This window comes from Salvia hispanica, chromosome 2 (assembly GCF_029641045.1).
Source record: "Salvia hispanica isolate PSC_SH4W2 chromosome 2, Shi_PSC_v1, whole genome shotgun sequence".
NCBI classification, from domain to species: Eukaryota; Viridiplantae; Streptophyta; class Magnoliopsida; order Lamiales; family Lamiaceae; genus Salvia; species Salvia hispanica.
The window spans coordinates 41,460,129-41,482,519 of record NC_142693.1 but is presented as its reverse complement, the minus strand read 5'-3'; the positions used below and the strand labels follow the sequence as shown (position 1 = coordinate 41,482,519).

General features: G+C 35.6%; 2 protein-coding genes and 1 long non-coding RNA gene across 4 annotated transcripts; all 3 read left to right on the top strand.

Moving 5' to 3' along the window:
• Positions 1–7,626: 7,626 nt before the first annotated feature.
• LOC125209774 (uncharacterized) lies at positions 7,627–8,677 on the top strand. Its single transcript, XR_007174347.2, has 2 exons — positions 7,627–7,792; positions 7,882–8,677. It is a non-coding gene; the product is annotated as an uncharacterized LOC125209774 (long non-coding RNA).
• A 5,003-nt stretch (positions 8,678–13,680) lies between these two features.
• Positions 13,681–16,923, top strand: HINT3 (histidine triad nucleotide-binding 3). The gene is made up of 7 exons (XM_048099496.2): positions 13,681–14,059; positions 15,069–15,124; positions 15,247–15,304; positions 15,847–15,913; positions 16,246–16,301; positions 16,424–16,477; positions 16,550–16,923. The coding sequence occupies exons 1-7, from the start codon at positions 13,871–13,873 to the stop codon at positions 16,679–16,681; spliced, it is 612 nt and encodes a 203-aa protein (XP_047955453.1). The 5' UTR covers positions 13,681–13,870; the 3' UTR covers positions 16,682–16,923.
• A 1,488-nt stretch (positions 16,924–18,411) lies between these two features.
• CHIP (carboxyl terminus of HSC70-interacting protein) lies at positions 18,412–21,514 on the top strand. Of its 2 annotated transcripts, none has more exons than XM_048110158.2 (8): positions 18,412–18,606; positions 18,695–18,762; positions 18,849–18,912; positions 19,962–20,033; positions 20,304–20,437; positions 20,600–20,753; positions 20,831–20,941; positions 21,023–21,514. In XM_048110158.2, exons 1-8 carry the CDS (start codon positions 18,502–18,504, stop codon positions 21,146–21,148), a joined length of 834 nt encoding a protein of 277 aa, XP_047966115.1. In that variant the 5' UTR covers positions 18,412–18,501; the 3' UTR covers positions 21,149–21,514. The 2 variants fall into 2 exon arrangements, with proteins under 2 accessions (XP_047966115.1, XP_047966121.1); XM_048110164.2 differs by having other exon boundaries at positions 18,445–18,606; positions 18,695–18,766.
• The last annotated feature ends 877 nt before the right edge of the window (positions 21,515–22,391 follow it).

Sequence of the window (22,391 nt, the reverse complement as noted above, 5' to 3'; positions counted from 1 at the left end):
GCTAATTAGTTTGTATATTTTATTATTTATAATAGGAAAAATGAGCAAAGTAAATTTCTTTTTAATCTGATTAATTTTTATTTGAAGTAAAAGAATATTTTATAAAATTTAATATTAAATTAATTAAGTTAATTAGGTTAATTAGATTATAATTAAGTTATGAAGTTGGTCAAACACTTTGACTGTTTATTTTAACTGAAAAGGACTTTTTTGGACCTAAACAATATGCTTGGGACCAAAAGGTCACAAACTTAATGTAAGAGACCAAAAAGAATTTTAGGGCAAATGTAACGGACCAAAAGTGGACTTTAGTCTTGTTTTTAAGTTTCAAAATGAGTGCGCAAAATGAAATGCCTCTATTACTGTGGAACGGAAGGAGTACTAACTAGTATCTCATCTCTGATATGCACGGAACATTGAATTATTTAAAAAATATAATATGGTGGGTAAAATTTATCTAACATAGATAATATTCCTAATTATTTACTAAAGCTTATGCATAAGTTGTTTGTAAAATTTATTAGATCTGTAATAAATAAATTGTGAAGACACGTTGAGAACATGGGAAAAAAGTCATATATAGTTCAGCAGTAAAACAAAATTGGTAAATGTAAATACATTACTGTAGATTAAAATACAAAAGAGTAATTCATATGTTCTGAAAAACTTCTTTGTAAACAACATTTACAATAGAAGACACAATACTATTAAGTTCACCATCCCAAACTAAAATCTTCAATCCTGCACGACTTGTAACTCTAGACACGGCAACATATAATTGGTCGTGGATAAAGATAGGTTTTTTTAAAAATAACCCCACATGCGCAAGAAATTGACCTTGGCTCTTGTTAATTGTCAAAGCATATGACACCGACAAAGGAAATTGTCGACGTTGAAATTTGAATGACAACCTGGTATCAGAAGGCGTTACAGACATCTGAGGATTCAACAATTTATGACCTTGGTTATCAGCACTCAAGACTTTGGCTTCTAAAACATGATCACCTAGACGTGCGTAATGATCAATCGTGTTCCATTACACAATCCGTTAGCAGGATCTATGTTTCTTAACAACATAACAAGAGTACCAACCTTCAACAACAACTCATGATTTGGTTTACCAGAGCACTTAAGATTATTCAAAAATTCTACTGAATGTATCTCCGCAAAACCATTAGAGGTTTGATCAGACTTAGATATGCTATTTGAGTCAAATAAACACGACCATCCGATTGATCCAAAGAAATCATATATTGATTAACCAAGTCAACCACATCCAACGTTGGAGCAAGTATAGCTCAATCATGCAAATGGCAGCTCAAATCTTGGTTGCCATATATGAAGGATAAATAGATTTAACAATGTTTTGTAGAGGATCACCACTCTCAGCCAATATAATATCAGTAGGAAGATCAATATTGACTTCACCATCATTAGGACCCCCAATAACCCCATCTCCAATTGATGCCACCCACTCAGAAAAGTCCTTCAATTTCGACGCTTCCTCACTAGATTTAATACTAAGAAGTCTCATATTGGTAGTCAACCTCAAAACTTTGCAACTACTCCAAAGATAGGATGAGTTAATAGTAGCATTCACAATATCTTGTCGACTACCCTTAGGCACAACTAGTAAAATCTATCTAAAATCACCCCCCAAAACAACCGTTTTCCTACCAAATGGCATCTCCATGCTCAACTCATTGCATACTCTCACGAGGTCACACAAACTCCGATCAACAGCTTCCAAACAATGTTTGTGAACCATAGGAGCTTCGTCCCATATATTAAGTTTCGCTCTCGCAATCAACTAAGCTAATACACTACCTTGTTTTATATTGCGGACTGAATCTTCATTAGGATTGATAGGAATCTTAAACCGAGAATGAGCTGTTCTCCCACCAGGCAACAATAACGAAACAATACCACTGGAAGACACGTTCAAAACAATATCACCTTTTGAACGAATAGCTGCTGACAATGTCTTCCAAATGAAAGTTTTTCCAGTGCCTCCATACCCATACACAAAAAAATAATCCACCGTGATTAGAGTCGACAGCAGACATTATCGTACCATACACATGGCGTTGTTCATCAGTGAACTTCGAGACAAAGATGAAATGATCTCTTGCCAAGTAATGAGACCCGTTTCATGCATGTGTTTTATAGCAAAACCGCACTGATATCAGCAAACTAACGACCCTTTTGAGCCAGATGTGTGTAGATTTCGGCAGAAACTGAAGATCACATCATTCCAGAGGGCGAAAGCAAAAGTTGGGAAAAGAGGAGAAAAGAGGCGGCTTTTGAACTGATCAAGTCATTATCCAACCGGAGCTAGCCAGACCTTGCGCTGGAGAGAAGACTATGAACTCCACTCTAAGGTGTGAAGGACAAAAGCGTCATTTCAGGGGGGGTAGGGATCAGAGCACTACGCCTCCCTATATAAAGGAGCCATGCACACTAAGGGAAGAGAGTTCCCCCACATTTCATTTCTTGCTGAGTAGTTTAGGGAGGGTTCTCTTTAGAGTAGGTAGGATTTCTAGATCTCTTCCAAAGTTGAATTCAAAGTTCTCTCCAATTCCATGTCTTTCAATCCTCTGCACACACTTGGTTCCGTCTAGATTAGTTGGTAGTTAGCTGTTTCTTTTGCTGTTCTCGCACATTTTTCGTTTCTGTTCTGTAATTCCACTCCGAGAAGGGATGACGAAACAATTTCCTGCTTTCTTAGTTTAGTTCTGTTTTCTGTTTATGTAATCGACTCTCGTTCCTGTTTTGTTTCAGTTTAATCTAGTTTCTGTTTTCATTTCCTTTGCTTCGTGCTTGTTTTATATTTTAATCTTTAGATCTGTTTTCTCTTGTATGTTTTCTTGTGAGTCTTAGCTTAGATTTGTTGTTTTCTGCTTGAGTCTCTGTGTTTTGTTTAGATCTACGTGTTTTCTTTTCGTTTCTGCATGCTTTAGCCATAGTTCTTGTTTTTACGTTGTCGTACCTTAGTTCGTAGGAGTAATTTTAAGTTTTATGTGTTTTCTTTTTTGTTTCGTCTTCTTCAGCTTTTCAGATCTGTTGTTGTTCTGTTTTCTTTACGCTGATATGTTGAGGAAGACGATTGTGTTAAAGTTGTTTTACTTTTCGTACCTTTCTGCAGGGGCCTGACAACCCCGTTTATTCTGTTTCTCTTTTTATACTAATGTTTTCTGAGTTGATCAGTTAGGTAGTTTAGTTGTTCAGCTTAGATAGTTTTCTTCTTTTCCGCACCAGTAGATACTTAACCACCCCCTAAAGGTAGTGTGGTAGCAGTCATGCTCCAAGCCGTATCACACAAACAATTCGAAACGCATCATCTCTGTGGGATTGATCCTTACTTCCCTATACTAATTAATAGTATTATTGGTTAAGGTTTTTGATGTCGTATTCCCTTCAGCCTCTCAATACTTCTCACTCAAGTCGGAGCCACTCACCTTGATCAGCCCGAACCTTTACCGGATCCACTCACCTGCAATTTTGTAGGTGAAACAGGCAGAAATAGGCTGGCTTGATCAGGTCGACTGTCCAACTTGAGCAGTTCGCGACGACACACAACTTTCAAGAAGAGGGAGACGGGAGCGGAAGGGCCGACTGTCACCAAGGCTTCCCGATCATAACATAGTTCATCAGAAATCAATCTATTATTAGAACTTTCCAAAGATTGTATCCTCGGATATGGCATAGAATGAAATTCATGCAAAGTTCGTCCTCCATTAACTAACAATTTTTCAATTTCAAGCAATCCCAAATTTTTAATCTCATCGTCATCCAACAACAAATCTACAATAATTTAAAAAGTATATGTAATTAAAAAAACATTATAATGAGCACCTATAAAACTATGGAAACCTGGATGACTTAAGAGTTTACGCCGTTTATGAAGAACATCTTCACATAAATATTTCCAACAGCTTGTCCATGCAATATCTGGTCGTGCAATGGTTTCTGATATTAATAGACTCACAAACAACAATCGTATTGAATGTGCCGAAGCCCAAAAAGAAGCCTCAGTAATGCCATCGATGTACTCTCTATCATCATCCAACAACCCCAATACATAGCAAGCATCTCGAAACGTAGCATACTGAATACCATTAACACACTTAATGGCTTCATACGATGAAGCACCAAGAACAACATTTAGTAAACATCTCAAGTAATACATTTCACCATAACCAGGAGGAACATAAAACAATCTCCGGATAGAATACCTTTGTTTTCTAAGTGTCCAGGTATTTGTGTTCCATACAAACTTCGTGGGGAATTCTGCGTAAGTGAGATCGCTGCCTTCCACATATTTCTTATTTGCTTCCATCCAGGCCAAAAATTGGCTCTCACGCGCTGTTTTCCGATTCAAGACACGTTCCAATGGCTCAGATTCTTCAAAAACTACCTATTGTTCATTTGGCAGATGAAACCTCAATCTTTCAACAACCGGATCCTTATATTGAATGTCGTATCCAAATATTCTCCAAGCGGCTCCACAGGACAATATGTATCTACAATCATAAAACAAACTAACCTCATCCACAATTTTCCACACTATCAGAACCGGTTTCAAAAAAATATGTCGTCACATGATCATAGCCCTTATTTATGTACTTAAACAAATACTCCCTTTGTTCTATAGTAATTGAGGCGTTTCTTTTCAGCACATAGATTAAGTAAATTGTGTTAGGTGAGTTAAGTAAAAGGAGAATAATGTGGAAAATGAAAAAAGGTAGAGAGATGAAGAGAGAATAAAGTAAGAGAGAGTAAAATATGTGTGGAGAAATGTGTTGACTTTTACTAAAAAAGGAAATGACTCTATTACTGTGGAACGTACTGAAATGACAAAATGACTGAATTACTATGGAACGGAGTGAGTACTTGATTGATCGGGATTGATTGCACCATTCCACAATAATATGACCTCCATACTTCATAAGAAGAAAACGATTGTGTGGAATTACAAATCGATTATCCAAAGGCACGCCATCCTTCAAGACAACACAACCATTATTTCTACGTCGGTAAACAAAATAACCATCATCATCAAAATAGGTTTCTGCAATATACTTCTTAGGGAAGTATTTCGTACATCTTCCGTTAGCCATACATGGAGACGATTGTCTAACAATACCACAAGGACCATGGACCATAAATTCTTTGACATTCGCATAATAGTATGGATCATCGTGGGCATCAGGTATTTCAAAAGAAATTATCTCATCAATATGTTGAGAATTAGGTTGTTTATTCTCTTTGCTTAGGAAAAACAAAATATGTGCATGAGGTAAGCCACGCTTTTGAAACTCGATGGTGTAAACAACTGCACAGTAAAATTTTTAAAGCATAAATATATATAAAATATACATTTTAAAAAGTTAAACAATTGACTCAAACGTACCTCCTTTCACAGCTCCAAAAAGTCTCTTACTCTTAAGCTCTCTAATAAAATTATCCATTTTCATTCAAAAAACTCGACATACAATATCAGGCCAATCAACTGGACGCAATCCTTAGGGGTCAAGGAATCTTATAATTTCTAACCAATTTGGGTTACAAGTAAAAGTAATAAATAAATTTGGATACCCTACCCATCTACACATAGCCATAGCATCTTGATAGGTCTGAATCATATATCTAGCACCACCAATAAAACTGGAAGGCAAAATAATGTGTTTTCCATGTTTTGACCCATCTGTCTCTCTTGTCAAAACTGCATCGGTCAATCCCTTGTATATCTCAGCACGTAATTTTTTTTGTTGGGTGCGTACAAATCTTAAGTGGCCCGACTCAATCATAGTATATGCATCAACAATAAATTGTTGAAATAATCGGCGTGAGAAAAGAATAAAAAAACATTCATTAACTCACTCGTGTAACCGATTTGCAAAATACTCTTTTGGACTAATTCGACTCCTACGACTTGTAGAATGATGTGCAATAGATTTAGAAAATGCAACGTCATCTGTATAACCATCCTCACCATATGGGAATAAAAGAGGATTGAAGTGGAAGATAAGAAGGATCGAGCTCAGTTATACATTATAATTGCCCACACTTATATTCTATTATAATTTCTCTATCACCCAAAGCTTCATCTAAATACCCCACAATAAGAACAGCAACCTCAGACACAAAAGGAAGGTTATAAGTTCTCCCATCTCTACCTCTTTTACCAAGCAACCTCAAATGAACATTCCTATGATTTTCTTCATGAAGTTTATCTTTGGCCATCCGAAATGTCACGACTATGGGAGGATTAAAGAAGCCGGGAAGAAAGGGGGAACCGTGGCACAACTGAACATAACAGAATCATCTTGGAATAACTGGCAAAATATATCAGAGTGCGTGATACAAAAGAACATAATTTCAACTTTTACATTGCAGCAGAAGAGTCAAGAGAGAATGACACCATGTATGGAGACACGATTCATCCGAGCATTATACTACTGAAACACATTCGTCACATCTACGCAACACCGCCCTTCGTCATCGCCGCTTAACCTGCACATTTTTAAAACATATGCAGGGCTGAGTACTTGATATACTCAGTGAACAATTGCCAAAATATACTTTACATTAAAACTGGTTTTATCAAGCCATCACCGAGTGAGCTCGGGAATTATCTTAAAAAGGCCCAAGTACACTAAACTCTTTTCTTCTGTAAACTATGACTGTCCAGTCTATTTTCCTGTAGCATATACCATATCTGAACCTGTGTGAACCGGGAATGTGGCCACATTCCAAGTCACTGGACCGGCCAACTCAAAGGATGGCTCACGATCCCCTGGTGTACACTAATCCAAGTAGGGTTTGCGACCTTACTGGGACCTGAATTCGATTAACTGACCTGGTCTAGTAGGGAGGCTCCCCTTGCTAGACAAACAAATAGGCATTGCTAAAAACATAATATGACAAGACAAAATATACTTAGAATTTAAATAACTTAAATCAAACTTGAAAGCCCACATAATAATGTAGGATAGAAAGCCCACATAAGATCATATCTCATAAAAACTATAAACATACTTTCAACCGAAAGCTCACTAAAATACTTTAATTCGAAAGCCCACAATAAAAGTTTAGTTCGAAAGCCCACCTCGTTCGTTTAATTTCCTTAACTTGATTTTCTCGTTCCAACCTTAACTTGCGGAGATAACCTTTTTCAAGACAAAACAATATAAAATAACTACTAATCAAACTTAAAGAAATTCTTAAACTTTTATAGGAATGCATGCCTCCTAAGTAATCCCTTTCATTATTTCACTTATCTTTAAGGAGTTTCTAAAACTCATATTATTTGTTGTTTCTTCTTCCACTATTCTCGGGCTTTGACTAAGTGATATTCCATACACTACTACAAATTTACACAAAACTATAACAACTCGGATCACAACTAATTATTTTAGTTTGCTTAACCAATTTATTCTCCAGTCCAGCAGCTCTTCTTGTTCTTTGATGAATTTTGGCCCAAAATAATTAATTATTCTAGCCTATTGTATTTTCCATAGAACTAGCCCACAATCTTTGCACCAAATTAGAAATTGACCCAACTCTAATTAAATTAGTGGCCCAACTATTATTCAGAAAAAGAGTAGCCCAAATTCTAGGATTAAATCAACCCATATACTCCCTTCTTCTTTCTTTCCCCAACAAAAACGCAGCACCGCCATGAATCCGCCGCCGCCTCCTCCCTCCATAATCTTCCCCCTCTCCCTTTTCTCTCTCGTTTCTCTGATCTGTCGTCGTTGCCCCCCTCTCTCCCGATCTGTCCGCTCTTGTGCGTGCACCGCCAGCGGCTTCGCCGCTTCTTCTCCACGCCTCGTGTTTAAATCTTGAATTTCAAAGTTTGGTGTTTTTAACTTGTAGATTTGTAAAGGTCTTGAAATCACTGAATCGGTGACATATCGGGGCTGTGGGGCTGTCCTCGTGTCGATGGGGTGCCTAAGTCCATACGCCGGAATCCGGCAGATTCATACTCAAGAGATAAGATTCTTAACTTGTGCTTACTTGGTTTGTCTATTATATGACTTTGGTGAATTGTAAGTATGTTATGTGCCTTGCTATTTGGGGGATTCAACGAAGGAATATGTTGTTAAACTTGTTATAGCAGATTCTACTTTCAAATTACATGCATATGCTTGTACATACATTAAAGAAAAGAGAGGTTTGGGATTTACCAGAAGTTGTGTTAAGGAATTGGAATTGAATTTGCTCTTAAAAAAAAAAGGAACTTTCTTTAATATGCTGTCTCTAGTTTTTGATTTCTTGGTATTTGATGGAAGAAAGTGGTGAAGGAAATTGTGGACGAAGAATGATATGTATATATTGTTGGGACACTTCTGGGATTATATTTGTGAGTTAGTGTGCAGGAGGTGGTCTAATCAAAGCAGGAGGTGGAGGTGGGGGATAACTACGTGGCTTGAGGAGGGGAGAGTAAACAAGCAGGAATTAATCAAGCAGGAAGAAGTAGGAGAGCTATCTCAACTTATGTAAAGAGGGACCTTTGGGCTCCAAGACTAAATTATTTTGGTGATTTGGGTTTTCCAAGAATGAGCTCCAAAATGATGTAATTTTTCTTTTTAATTTAGGCCCACAAGAAATAAATTCTTTTAGTAATATTTGAAAATTCGTTGGAGAATAAAACAACAACAACTATTCTATATTTCGTCTCTTTTCCCATACAACTCAGCGATAAATATTTTAAAACATAGATGGAAATTTTTAGCACCATCTAAGCCACTTAGCAAAGGATAACTAAGCTAATAAGCTTGTGAAGTTTCGGATTGTTACACGAAAAGTTTTCACTAACACATTATTTCATCCAGCATCTTTTGCACATCTAATATTATTTCGCAATGAAGATTATTTGCAACATTCTTTTCCCTAAAAAAGGTCAAGTAGGATAATTACGTGAAAATTTTAAAAATAATAAATGAATAATTTAAAAAGTGAGATTATAAAGCACATACCTCACGGACGTCAACCTATTAGTCACTTCATTTTCTGTATCATAGATGTACAATTGGGTAAATTTCGGTGAGCAGCCATCTAGCGGCAACAAATTACCCATTAAGTGGAAATTTTGGCCATGCAAACGGAAAGTTATCAACTTTACCTCCAAATAAAGTAAAGGAAAACATTGAATTATAGGAGCGAATATTTTTCATAAAGTGGACACTTTTCAAGTCTTTAGAAAACATTAAATCATATAAAATGGTTGGAGGATGGAGAAGCGTAGGAAACTCAATCTTCCCTTTCACACAACAATTTGAAAATTTTGGTTTCTTTGCTTGAGACGGATTGCCTAATCGTTCTTCATACCAAAAATATACACCAGAGAATGAACATAGAAATGAAGCATCACTAATATCCCAGAATTCTACAAAACATTAAACAAAAGTGAGGAAATTAAAATAACTCAATTTAGTCAACATAATACTTTAAATCTAGCACACATGATTATGTCCAACCGAACAATTACTACTTTAATTTTAAAAGCAATTATAATTACAATTATAATTATAATTTTGGGAGCAAGTTTACGTTGCTCGGGATCCCCAGCACCAAGATGAATATACACAACACAAGCAAAATAGCCATAATAAATAATCGTTTTGCATTTAAAACAGGAAAATGAATCATTTAAATTGTGTTGTTGTAACTTCACCCGATATCTAGATTCTGGAACATTGAAGTCCATAATAGTGGTCCAGTAAATGTTAAATGACACGTAAACACCTTAGCAGATCCATTTGGTGAATTCATCAATTTGGAAGCAAAGAAAAAAGCATCACCTTTTAATATTTAATTAAGAATTGATAGAGTAAATCCAAAGTATCTGTCTATATTGCACTGCTTTATCTAGTTCAAATTCTAGATCAGCATTGCCATACATAAATGTGATTCTTACTGAATCTAGGTTCGTTGCATCACATACGGACTAAATTCTGAAACATTCAAGGAGAAGCATCTTCATACTAATAAACCTCAATCCCCTAAAAAATTAATGATAAAATAAAATAGTAAAATTTACAAATCAATCAAAGAATTAGACTAACTCAAGAAGTTTTTTAAACAAGGGCCATGGATGGAATACATAAATGAAAGAATGGAATGCATAAGGGAAATAAGTAAAAAATGAAATATGTCATTCTCAATGAGGTGCCTATTCAATTACTATTGTAAAAGTTACATCTCAAATTGAAAGCAAACTTGTGTTCTGGAGCTGCCCTGAACTGTTCATAGCCAAAGCCTGTCTTCGACTGTGGAGATGGAAGCAAATTTGTCCATTGAGTTTTAGAAAAAATGACTTTGGATCGAATAAAACTAACTAAATGTGGGACGCACTCACTCCACGTAGGCTTTTCATAGCATGTTTGCTTGATGTTCCAAGACTAATTAAGAGCCACTACTCCTATTAAAATAGAAGATCCACCGGTACACTTCCAATTGTAATCAATGGCCACTACTCCCAATAAAATTAATAGTAGTGTAAAACCCCTATAATGAATTACGTAAATTGTATTTTTGTCTTTTCACTTCCACTTCCCTCAATTATTATATGAACAAAAAACTCTTTTATTTTTCTACATTTAATCAATTATCCTCATTTTCTTTATACAAAATTTGTAAGTACTTATTTAATTAAAAATGTATGAATTGTTCTTCATATCTTTCATACGACGAGAAGTATGAATTCCACAAATATAGGGATTGATTATTATAATTATAATTATAAAATTATACTTAAAATCAAAATATTATATTGTATATTTTAATTTAACACTTAATCACACGTTTTGCTAACCTCCCACTCACTCACGTTTAAATCATATATTTTTAATTGGTTTAAATTATGCTCCCTCCGTCCCACTTTAGGAGTCTCGGTTGAGTTCGGCACGGGTATTAAAAAATGAAAAGGAAATTTGGTAAAAAAAGATAGTGGAATGTGGGTCCTACTTTTTTATATTAGTTTTATAATAAAGTGTGAGTGGAAAAAGGTTAGTGGAATGTGGGGCCTAATACCATTTATAGAATATTCTAACCGGGACTCCTAAAGTGGGACACCCAAAAATGGTAAATTGGGACTCCTAAAGTGGGACGGAGGGAGTACATTTTTAATTTAACACTTAATTAATCATATGTTTTGCTAACCTCCTACTCACTCATGTTTAAATCACATATTTTTAATTCGTTTAAATTATATATCCCACGCTAACCTCCCACTCATTCACGCTTCACGTTTAACTTATACATATATTTTTAATTTAACACTCATATATATGAATCGGAGAATTGGGTCAAGCCCAATGCGCAATTGATAGAGAAGACATTCCTCAGCACTTCATTAAAATTCTTCACCTCTTTAGTGTCTTGAGAATCAAGTGCATATACAACCACTAGATTTTGCGCAAAAAGGGCAAGACTAAGCATGATGACATATATGAGACTGCACATCTCCAAGTATGCTAGAAGATCTTGCGTCTGCCAACTGAAAATTTCTCTGATTCATTAGCACAAGCTTTTCCTTACTTTTCATTTGTTTGTTTCCTGTTTTTAAAGCAGAGGGGGCAATGACAGTAAAATCATCTAACTTCATCCACAAGTCCATGAACTTGCCATCACAGTTAGAGTAAAGTGTACTATTCTTATGCTAATTAATGCAATTAATCTCTGTCTCAAGTAAAGAGGTGTCACCAGATTTAGCGAGTACTTCATTTTGTGCGTTTGCATGCACTTTTCCATAATCAATGCTATGCTCCGAACACTGTGCAATGGTCACCTTCCTCATATTTAGATATCCCATATATGTCATCATGCTTAGTCTTGTCGTTTTTGCGCCAAATCTAGTGGTTGTATATGCACCCGATTCTCAAGACACTAAAGATGTGAAGAATTTTAATGAAGTGTTGAGGAATGCCTTCTCTATCATCTGCGCATTGGGCTTGACCCAATTCCCCGGTTCATATATACGAGGCATGCTTAAAGATCTATATCAAGTGAAGAAGAGTGCCGAAGTCATACAGTGGATACTAAAGTTCATATATCAAATGCTGCATCAATCGGGTCTCGTAGATTCGAAGAAAGAAGAGGAAAGTGACCATGAGAAGCAACACTGACTGTATGTTGCAACTTTGATTCTGTTTTTATATGTTGCAAACTTGAATTCTGTTAGACTAGTATGAAATGGTTGGAGTGCTTTTCAAATAGAAGATGGAGGATCTTAATAGCATGATGTCTTTTTCTCATTTATTTGTCTCTTATCTGAATTAGTTCAAGGTTTGTTTCTGAAATTTTTAATATTCTTATTTTTGTTATAAAAATAGTTGTTATTACTTAGGAGTTGGTCCATTAATCAAGCATTCTTGATCTATCTCAAATGCTCATTTCAATGCCTAGTTTTAACAATTTACACCAAAGAAGACAGGCACAGGCCATCAGTTAACACATCATTATTGCATTTAAATCTTAATAATTTCAAAACAAACAAATGTAGTTATCATGATTTAAGTAAATTTCCTACAAGTTATCTATTATCCAACAAAGCAAAGCCTTGTATTTACCTATTATCCAATGAAGTCAAACAATGCATTTAATACTAATCCACATCTTAATACTGAGACTTTAGTGTATGCATCACAATAAATAATCATGAGTAAAATAAAAATAACAACTTTCAAACTTTCTAATTTAGGAAATCTTTACACCCTTATACATCAATTTATTTACCACTTATACCGCTAATAAAGTGGATCCCATAATCCACTAATATTAATTCCATTATTTTTTTTTCTCTCTCTTACTTTACCAATTTTTCTCTCCTTCTCTCTTATTTTACTAATTTTTTTCTCTCACTCTCTCCTACTTTACCAAATTGTGCATTAAAATCCGTGTCATTTCAAATATTTCTATTTTTTAAAAACGGAGGGAGTAAACTTCTTCCCAATCAAGATGACCACATTCTTGAGTGACACGAGATTTTAGGAAGTATTGTTAGGTGGAATAAAGTAGTGCCACATTCTTGAGTGACACAGGATTTTAGGATGTGTTGTTAGGTGGAATAAAGTAAAGAGAAAAAATGTGGTTGAATATTTTAATGTGGATAGAGGAGATAAGAGGTTATTTCCAAAATTGGAAGTTGAATATTTTAATGTGGAAAGAAGAGATAAGGGGTTATTTTCAAAATTGGAAAGTGGTCATCTTGATAGGGACAAATAAGAAAGGAAAGGTGACATCTTAAATGGGACGAATGGAGGAAAAAGGAGAGAGAAAGAAAAGTAAGTGAGATGAAAAATGTTGAGTTTTAGTAAAAAAAAAGGAAAATGACTCAACTACTATGTAACTTATCAAAATGACAAAATGACTCTACTACTAAAGAACGGAGGGAGTAGTATTTACAATTTTTCAATAATCCATTGAGAATTCGTATTAGATAATATTAATTGGTTGAATCAAAGATTAAAATCGTGATTTGGACGTTGAAACAAACATAAAACAATTGAGAAGATATTAATTTGGGGAAATCTAATATTTCCCCTGAAAAAGGGCCACGAATCAAGTAATTGTAGATAACATATAACCAACCACAAAATATTTCCCTCCGACAGCAACTCTAAAATTCTTTTGTAACCAAAGAAAAACATTTAATAACAAAATAAAAATACAAAAAAAAGGATGAGAAAAAGCTGAGAAGCACACAGTTATCAACAATATTATCTGAATCAACAAATAAACGCAAAAAAAAGAGAAAAAATTCTCGAAATTTCTTTCATTGTTTTATTCCGAAGCTTCTCAACGCAGAAATTCATGGCGCACACAGTCTCGTAGCCAATCCTCTTCACTGTTTGCTCTCACGATGGAGGCTCGTGCGCGACGTCGTTTAGCTCTGCTTTCCTCCCACGTGAATCCACTTGTAGAGACCTCGGGCACGGCCTCGTTTAGCTCGCTGATGGCCTCCGCTTGCAACGGAGGGAATGAGATGAAGAAAGGAGAAGATGATTGTGTATTTTGCAGGATTGTTCTCGGTGAAGCTCCTGCTTTAAAAGTAAACTTTCGTTTTTTCTTAATTCTCCCCCCTTTTTATTGGAAGTGTTTGGAATTTTGAATTTTCCGATTATTATGTTTGTCGCCAAATGTTGGTGAACATTTTTAGGGAATTTTATGCTTCCTTGGTTTGATTAATTGATTGTGTGTAGCATTTTAATTTATTTTCCATTATATCAGTTTGGGTGGAAACTAGAAATATGTGTTTAGGGTTATGGAAGCGAATTTAATCAGAGGGGAATCCATTATAATTTTTGTTTTAGATGAAATTGCCACATTTTTCAATGAAAATTGTGGGTAAAGAGTGTGAGAGTGGTGATGGACAAGTTATTAGCTATGGACATTCTTCTAGATGATGCTAATATCATCACAAATCGCAGCTTTAGTTCTCAGGGTTTCCGAGTGCATTCTAGGATGGACAATGCGGAGGTACTATAGCATTGTCCGACTATGATTGGTTCCGGCCAATCTGAAGTCTATCGAGGCGATAGAGCTGTTTTCTTGATCTGTTTTGGAAGTTAGTGAGTTGGAGATACCTATTGGCTTGTGTTTCGAGGTTATGAGATCAACATGTATGATGTATTTGGAGGTTGTGGTTATGAACTTTAAGCAATGAATGCATCGTTACTGCTCATTAGAGTTGCTATTTCAGGAATATTTGTAGAGGAGCAGTGTGATCTAGCTATCAGTTGGATCTAAGTTGATGATTTTCGAGTTGTTTCATGAAGAATGAAAAAATTGGGATTTTTGTGAAAAAGTTGCAATTTAACTGTTTATTCAGTTCCAAAATCTGTGCTATAATTTTGGTTCTGAAATGCTGCCTTGTTTTCTAATGTCGATTTGTGTTTATAGTCTTTTTTATGGATTGGTTTCTTAAAACTTGTAAGTTTTTAACGTTGAAGCTGCTGAATTTACTCAACTACGAAGGAAAAGAAGTGAAACTAGACCTTTTTGCTGTCTGCGTTCCAAAGTCTGATTATCTGTTACTGTAACATTGTGTTTGGCTGCAGTTATACGAAGATGATGAGTGCGTTTGCATTTTGGATACATATCCTCTATGTCATGGGTAAGGTATCATCTCCCGGAACTCCTCATATTTTTCTGGTCTCATTCTTTTATAGGCCAGGATCGGTATTTGTTCATCTGGAATTTCCCATTTAAGTGGAAGAATATTTACACTTTTTCTAGGCACTCTCTTATTATTCCAAAGGGTCATTATCCCTCGTTGGATGCAACTCCTCCATCGGTAAGTTTTCATATGTTGTAGTACTAAATTTGCTCAATATCTAGGTCTAATTTCCACACTTCCTAAATTTCAAGTGTCCGGACAAATATAGATAACTTCATTAATTCTAACCTGCTCCAGCATAAACCTATTCTGATTGTGGGCTTCCATTGATGCAAGAGATTTATGACTTAAATTTCAAGTGAATGTCGAGGCTTTTCTTGAATGCATTAATATCATTAGTTCATGAACTATAGCATGATTCCTCTTGCTGATTCTATTCTGTGTGAAGCTAATTCATCCTTCATCTCTTCTCCAGTTTAAGTGAGCAGTTTTTCAACCATAAAGTTCTACCAACATATTTCATCTTTACAATGCGAGCAATCAGATTTGATCTCTAGTCTTCCCTAGTTGTGCCGTTCTGTTCTCAACTCGATAGATTATTGTATAAAAAAACTACTACAAGATTTTCGGAGCTCACTATGAATGTACTGCGAGTAAACATGTGTTCACACTGTCACGTGACAATGATGCTTAATTCTACTTATCGACTCACTTCACAGATTATAGGGGCCATGTGTTCGAAAGTGCCTTTGATTAGCAACGCTGTCATGAAAGTTACCGGTTGTGGTACGTTTTCTACTCTCTTTTGCTTACTCCCCTCCCCCTTCATGTCGTTGTTGCAGTGGTGACCATTCTCATGCCATCAGCGTCTCTGTTTTTTCTTACCAACTTCTGTTTATTTGTCTGCTGCTGTGAGTGTGTGTGTGTATGTGTTTCGGCTTCTGCTACTCTATGCCAAACTTACTGTTGCTTTTTGTAAATCTGACACATGGGGTAGTTTCTCCAATTCGACTCTTTCACGCTTTCATTTGGTACTTCAAACATAGATATCTTATCAAAATTCCTTTGCTGCTTATTTATGTTTACGAAACTAGCTCAGAAGAATTTTAACCATACAGATTCGTTCAACTTGCTGGTCAACAACGGTGCAGCTGCTGGCCAAGTTATATATCATGTAAGCTCTAATCCCTTTCTCGAGCACACACTCCCATCCGCTGTCGTAGACGGTCGACCCCTCATATTTAGATCAGGATTTACTGATGTATGTAGTAATTTTCTGCTGCATGCCAAGTTCAGACCCACATCCACATAATACCTCGTAAAGCAAACGACTGCTTGTGGACTTCTGAGGTACCCTCTCCCTCTCTCTATATATCTCTGAGTTGAATAAGAATTGATGGTGAAGTGGAAACGCTCTTGCAGTCCCTACGGAGGCGCCCGATGAAGGTGGACCAAGAAGTTTCACAGCTTGCAGACCGCATTCGTGAAAGCTTGATGTTCGTGAGCAGGTACGAAGATAGCAAAGGTCAAGGATCGAGTCTTGTTGTGAATTAGTTGCGCGTCATCTCTCGGTTCCATATGTGAGTTGTTTTGCTTTGACCTCTACACCATCGTGTGACGAGGTGTCGATTGATCTCGTGAAACGAACTGCATAAATGGTTGTATTCTTATATAGTGTCATTTGTTGCTATGGCTGATCACAGAACTCTCCTCCATGTTTTGTACCATACAAAAACACTGCTCTAGTGCTCTACTTCAGTCGGTTTCTCAGTTATATATTTCAAAATAATCATCAAGCTGACCTTTTTCGTTTGCAATTTCTTAAAAAATTACATTTTCAAAAACAAGTAAGGTAAGTCTTGTGTCACACGTCCAATTTGATCGAAATTACACTCCGCGAACACTAGCAATGTGATATATTATGAACTTTAACATGAGCACAATTGAATGAGCCTTATGAATTAAGTAGTATAAATGAGAAAGATACACTACTACTATTACTCATTTAGTCACATCATTAGGTAATAACTTGACATAAAAAATAGAGTTAATATCAATTTTGGATTTGACATATATTAATACTTTCTCCGTTTCATGTTACTCACTATTTATTTTAGGTTGTCAATTTGATAATTTGAGATTGATTTTTAGTGTAATTAAATTAGTATTTTAAATGAATAAGAGATCAATTAATAACAAAATACTTAATTGACTCTAATATTTTAGTAAAATACCCTGATTCTCACTTAAAATACAAATGGTATAAGTAATTTGAAATGAATCGAAATGGAAAAGTGCGATTAACATAACATGAAGGGGTACAAGCTAACGAACAATTAACATAACATGAAGGGAGTACTAGCTAACGAACAGTTAGCAAACTTACAGTTAGCAAAGTTATTTAGTGGAAACTTACAGTTAGCAAAGTTATTTAGTGGAAACAACCTGAGCATATTATATCTTTCTAAACTAAAGATGATATTTCTGTTAATTAATAAAGATGTTTTGAATTTACTCCTACATAATTTCTAAATTAAAGAAGTTTCCGACTAATAAAAATATAATACTACTAGTAGAAGATGTATTTCCACGTCAACTTATAAAGTCCTGATATGGTCAACCCTGATATAAAAATGACCTTATCCAATTCAGTGCAGCTGCTCGTAGCAAAAAATTATCAACAATTATTTTTTAAATCATCCATCAAATTTGAATAATGCCACGTCAGATTCATATTTAAGGATCCATATAAATGTGAAGATGAATATTGACCAACCTGATAGAATAATTTAACTTAAGTAGAAAATTGTACACCTAATTTCGTTTTATTATCTCTATCCAATTTGGTGTCCTATTAATAGATTTGTCAACTCTTTTAATTTCCGGTGTTTATATCATTCAAAAGTTTAAAAATTCCTAAATGCCTATTATATGAATAAATACAATAATTATTAAATAATTTTAAAATATTATGCCAGGTGAAGATAATCCAAAATATATTTATGTGTTTCTCACTTTCTTTGGATTCTTGTGTGGAAGCTATGCTTCTAGCGTTTTCATCATTTTACATTTTATTTGAACGTAGTTTTAACATAGGAGTCTTACAAAATAGTTTTTGCGTTTCAAATTTCATAAATTAAATCACCATTAATCATAATTAACCAATTATTAACGCTAGTGGGTCTGGCAATAGCAAAACCAGCAAATCTCTCGATCCAATTCAAAAACGTCAAATCAAAAACATTTTCTCTCACATCAAATTTCCCAATTCCCCTCCGTTTCTCTTTTTCAATTTTCCCCAATTCTCAAATAGCGCCCGTCCACTTTAGAGAGAGAGAGAGAGAGAGAGAGAGAGAATAGGTAGGAAGAGGAAAATGTCGCCAACAATGGTGGCGAAACAAGCCGAGCAGCTCAGGCAAGACGGCAACACGTACTTCAAGAAGGATCGCTTAGGTGCCGCCATTGATGCTTATACTGAGGTAGGTTTTTCTAATTTCTAACTGATTTCGTTTTTCATCTTTTCTTTCCTCACCGTTGCGTGTTGCTCAAAACTTCGATTATTCTAAGGCTATTGCGCTGTGCCCTAATGTTCCGGTGTATTGGACCAATCGCGCTCTCTGTCATCGCAAGCGGAAGTATGTACGATCACTGAACTTGTTTCAGAGTTGTTCTTTCCCCCCTTTTTTTGGTTTTTATTCGTTTTATTTTTCATGATGTGCAGTGAATGGGCGCGTGTGGAGGAGGATTGCAGGAGAGCGATTCAGCTCGATCACCATTCTGTAAAGGTATGGTAGGTAATCACTGTGGAAACATTCTTATAGTAGGAGTTATTTGATTGTACTTTACTGTTTATGCTGAGGTTTATGTGAATCGCTGAAATTGAATTAGTAAGTGCAAATAAATGTGAAAGAGTGTGTGATACATATGACTTTCTCCTTTTTTTTTCCTTTTAGTAATTGCTATATAAAATTTAATGGACTGTGCCATGGTAGACTCGAACTTGATACCTTGGGGTCAGACATTGACCACTCAATTAGCATTGAATTCAATGGGAACAATTGTTTTTATGCCGTTGCCAAAGTAGCGTTGAATTCAATGGGATCATTTGTTTTTATCATTAGTTCCTGATAAGGTGCTACTGGAACTTTATCACTCTTTTTCTTAAGGCAGAGTGAGGAAAATGTTGACATTTTCGGGTAGAAAAAGGGGAATCGTCGTTCAACTATGTAAACTAGTTGTGCATGGGGATGTAGTAGTTGGTGAAATTATAGCTGGATTCCTTAAGGCAGAGTGAAGAGAATGTTGATATTTTCTTGTTGTAAAATGGGACATCGTGGTTCAACTCTGGACTTGTAGTACACACACATACAGGAGTTGGTCAAATTGTTGATTGATTCCTTTGTGTTTAAGTTGTTGGGGCTATAGATGCACATATTTTCTTTTCTTTCATAAGTATTAGATGCTAAATTTTTCCGTGCGGATGCTCTTTTCTTATTATGTTAATATCCAACAAACATATTTTCTTGCATCTGGCTTTGGAAGTTATGGAAGCCTTTGGAAACTTGAAATATCATGAAAATATGTGTCTGTTTGCAAGCTGTAACCATTAACAATGCTCTGGTTGCAAGTTGGAACTATTAACAATGAGCTTGCAAGTGTTCCCTTTGAAAATATATGCTGTCGTTTAAGCATGAGAGTTTGTTCTGATGTTGGATTAAGCCTTGAGATATTCTTGCGGCTTTAAATGTAGTAATATGAATATTCTTCTACATTTATCTTCGGAAAAACTTGCAAACTATAATTGCAACTAAATATGCATGCCTTTGCATTTCAGGCTCACTATATGCTCGGTCTTGCTCTGCTGCAAAAGAAAGAATATGCAAAAGGGGTGAAAGAATTGGAGAAGGTATGAGGGATTTGCATAAATTAGTGAGAGCTGAGGGATTTGCATAAATTAGTGAGAGCACTCTTTTTCTTGAGGTCCAAGTCTCCAAGATCTGTTTTCATATGATTGCATGTGATTCATGTTCACTACTTTGGTTTTAAATGTTTAGATATTACTTCATCAAGATATGTCAAGATGAATTGTGGCTGGTATATTATGATTTTTTATTTTTGATTGTTGAGATTTTGTTGAAAATGATTTGTTGTTCGTGATGCATGATGTTACTCATAGGCATTGGACCTTGGCAGGGGTGCGAACCCCCAAGGATATATGGTAGAGGAAATATGGCAAGAGCTTGCAAAAGCAAAATACTTGGTATGGGAACATGAGTCTACCAAGCGGTCTTGGGAACTTCGAAACTTAAAGTAAGTTCTATCATTGGTTTCTCTTCTTTGCCGTTCTTAAAGTTTCTTTACGTTTTGCTTATGGTATGGCATGATATCTGTTTTTTTTTTCTGATGAAATCAATTCAGTTACCAAATGTTTTCTTTGTCTGCATTGCTTACTGTGCCTATATGCTTCAATAGAGAAGCTTGCGAAGCGGCCTTGATCGATAAATGTAACCGTGATGCTTCTGAGAAAGAAGGTTTTGTCGAGGATAGTCACCGGTCTACTGTAGATCAACTGAACGCCTTGAACCTAGTATTCAAGAAAGCTGCAGAAGATGATACCCCAACAGAGGTTAGCATTGATGTCTTTGTATGTTCATATGGTTACCATCTTGTTGAATTTCCATGACACCAGTTATGGATTTTCAGGTTCCAGACTACCTGTGCTGTAACATCACTCTAGACATTTTCCGTGATCCTGTAATCACTCCAAGTGGGGTAACATATGAAAGAGCGGTGATCCTAGATCATCTCCAAAAGGTGACTATCACGTCTCATAACTCACAGGATCATAATTGTCATCATAATAATGAATATGACTTCAAAGTTTCCATTGATTAGGTGGGTAAATTCGATCCCATTACCCGTGAAACACTACATCCATCTCAGTTGGTGCCCAATTTGGCCATAAAAGAAGCTGTGAGAGCATACCTGGAGGTGCATGGCTGGGCCTATGAGATGGATTGAAGCTGTTCTGGGATCTTGGATTTGTTCATGTAAGTATATGCTGCGTCTCTCCAGCAGAATGAGGATAACAGATCCATAACTATTGTTGAGTACGTCAGAACACCCTAAGGTCTATTGAACAGTGTGTCGTCCATTGCATAACATATATGCCCGATTCTATTAGTAGCAGATTAGAAGATCACATAGTTCATAATTTCATATGTATAGTCTCCAGAACCAAACTTGTACAGTGTTTGTCACAGACTTTTGCTGGGAGACGAAAATCTTGTTTTGTAGCCTACTCGAGCTATTCTTACTCTCAGACGGTCTTCTGTTTGTGGCTAAAGTTTGAACTGGAAATCTTGCATCTAATCTTGAATTTTTCCATTTAGGTGTCTTTTCAATTTAGTTTGGCTGTTATTTATGGCTGCTCTCTAGCTAGCTCGACTTTGAATTTAAGGCATTAGTAGGATACGAACTTGGAACTTTCTCCTGGAGCCACTCCTACATCCAGAAAGTGTTTCTGTTATCTGTCTCAAGTTTGATCAGAAATATTCCATCTAATCTCGAATTAGGCTATTACATGAAAAACATAGCATGTGTTATTATATGATACTTCTTCATTTCATGAAAATTTGCATGAGACCGTCTAATCATTATAAAACATGGTAACATCCGGATGATTGTAGTTACATTGTCATTGAATATGAGTTTGGATCTGTAACTTGGCATGTCTCAGTGAGTCAATTTCACATAAGCTAGAAATTTTCTCAGTTATTGGATCATTGTTGTATCAATCTCAAACCAATGTTTTAAAAACTGGATTGGTAAGTGAACTGCAAAACTTTCGGTTTATTGTTCAACTGGTCATACTGGTTTGACCATTGGTTGGACTAGCAAATGGAGTATATATTAGTAGTATATTTTTTAGTAAAATCTTGTCTATCTTTACTGGTTTTCTTGATGGTTGAGCTTGCTTGTGTCTGCTGTTAGTATTTTTTTATAAAGTTTATTGCATACTTATTTTTCTAGTTTATTGCATACTTATTTTTCTATACATGTACATTTCACAATGTTTATGGATATTATTTACCGTCTGCTTTGGATATTCGATGCTTAGTATAATTTCTTCTCTCTCTTTTAATTGTAATTCTGTTTGGCATGTATACTACCCATTTATGAAATCAAAGACCGAAATCACTTAATTTTAATGTGTATAATACATTGCACTCTTGTGGTTTGTTGTTTCCTTTTAAATGAAACT

Bases quoted from the DNA above. Each gene is read 5' to 3' on its own strand.
- HINT3 (XM_048099496.2), top strand. From the start codon at position 13,871: ATGGAGGCTCGTGCGCGACGTCGTTTAGCTCTGCTTTCCTCCCACGTG. The intron at 15,125-15,246 runs GTAAGGTATCAT...CACTTTTTCTAG, and splicing joins ACATATCCTCTATGTCATGG to GCACTCTCTTATTATTCCAA. The intron at 15,305-15,846 runs GTAAGTTTTCAT...CTCACTTCACAG, and splicing joins TGGATGCAACTCCTCCATCG to ATTATAGGGGCCATGTGTTC.
- CHIP (XM_048110158.2), top strand. From the start codon at position 18,502: ATGTCGCCAACAATGGTGGCGAAACAAGCCGAGCAGCTCAGGCAAGAC. The intron at 18,913-19,961 runs GTATGGTAGGTA...TTTGCATTTCAG, and splicing joins TCGATCACCATTCTGTAAAG to GCTCACTATATGCTCGGTCT. The intron at 20,034-20,303 runs GTATGAGGGATT...TGTTACTCATAG, and splicing joins GGGTGAAAGAATTGGAGAAG to GCATTGGACCTTGGCAGGGG.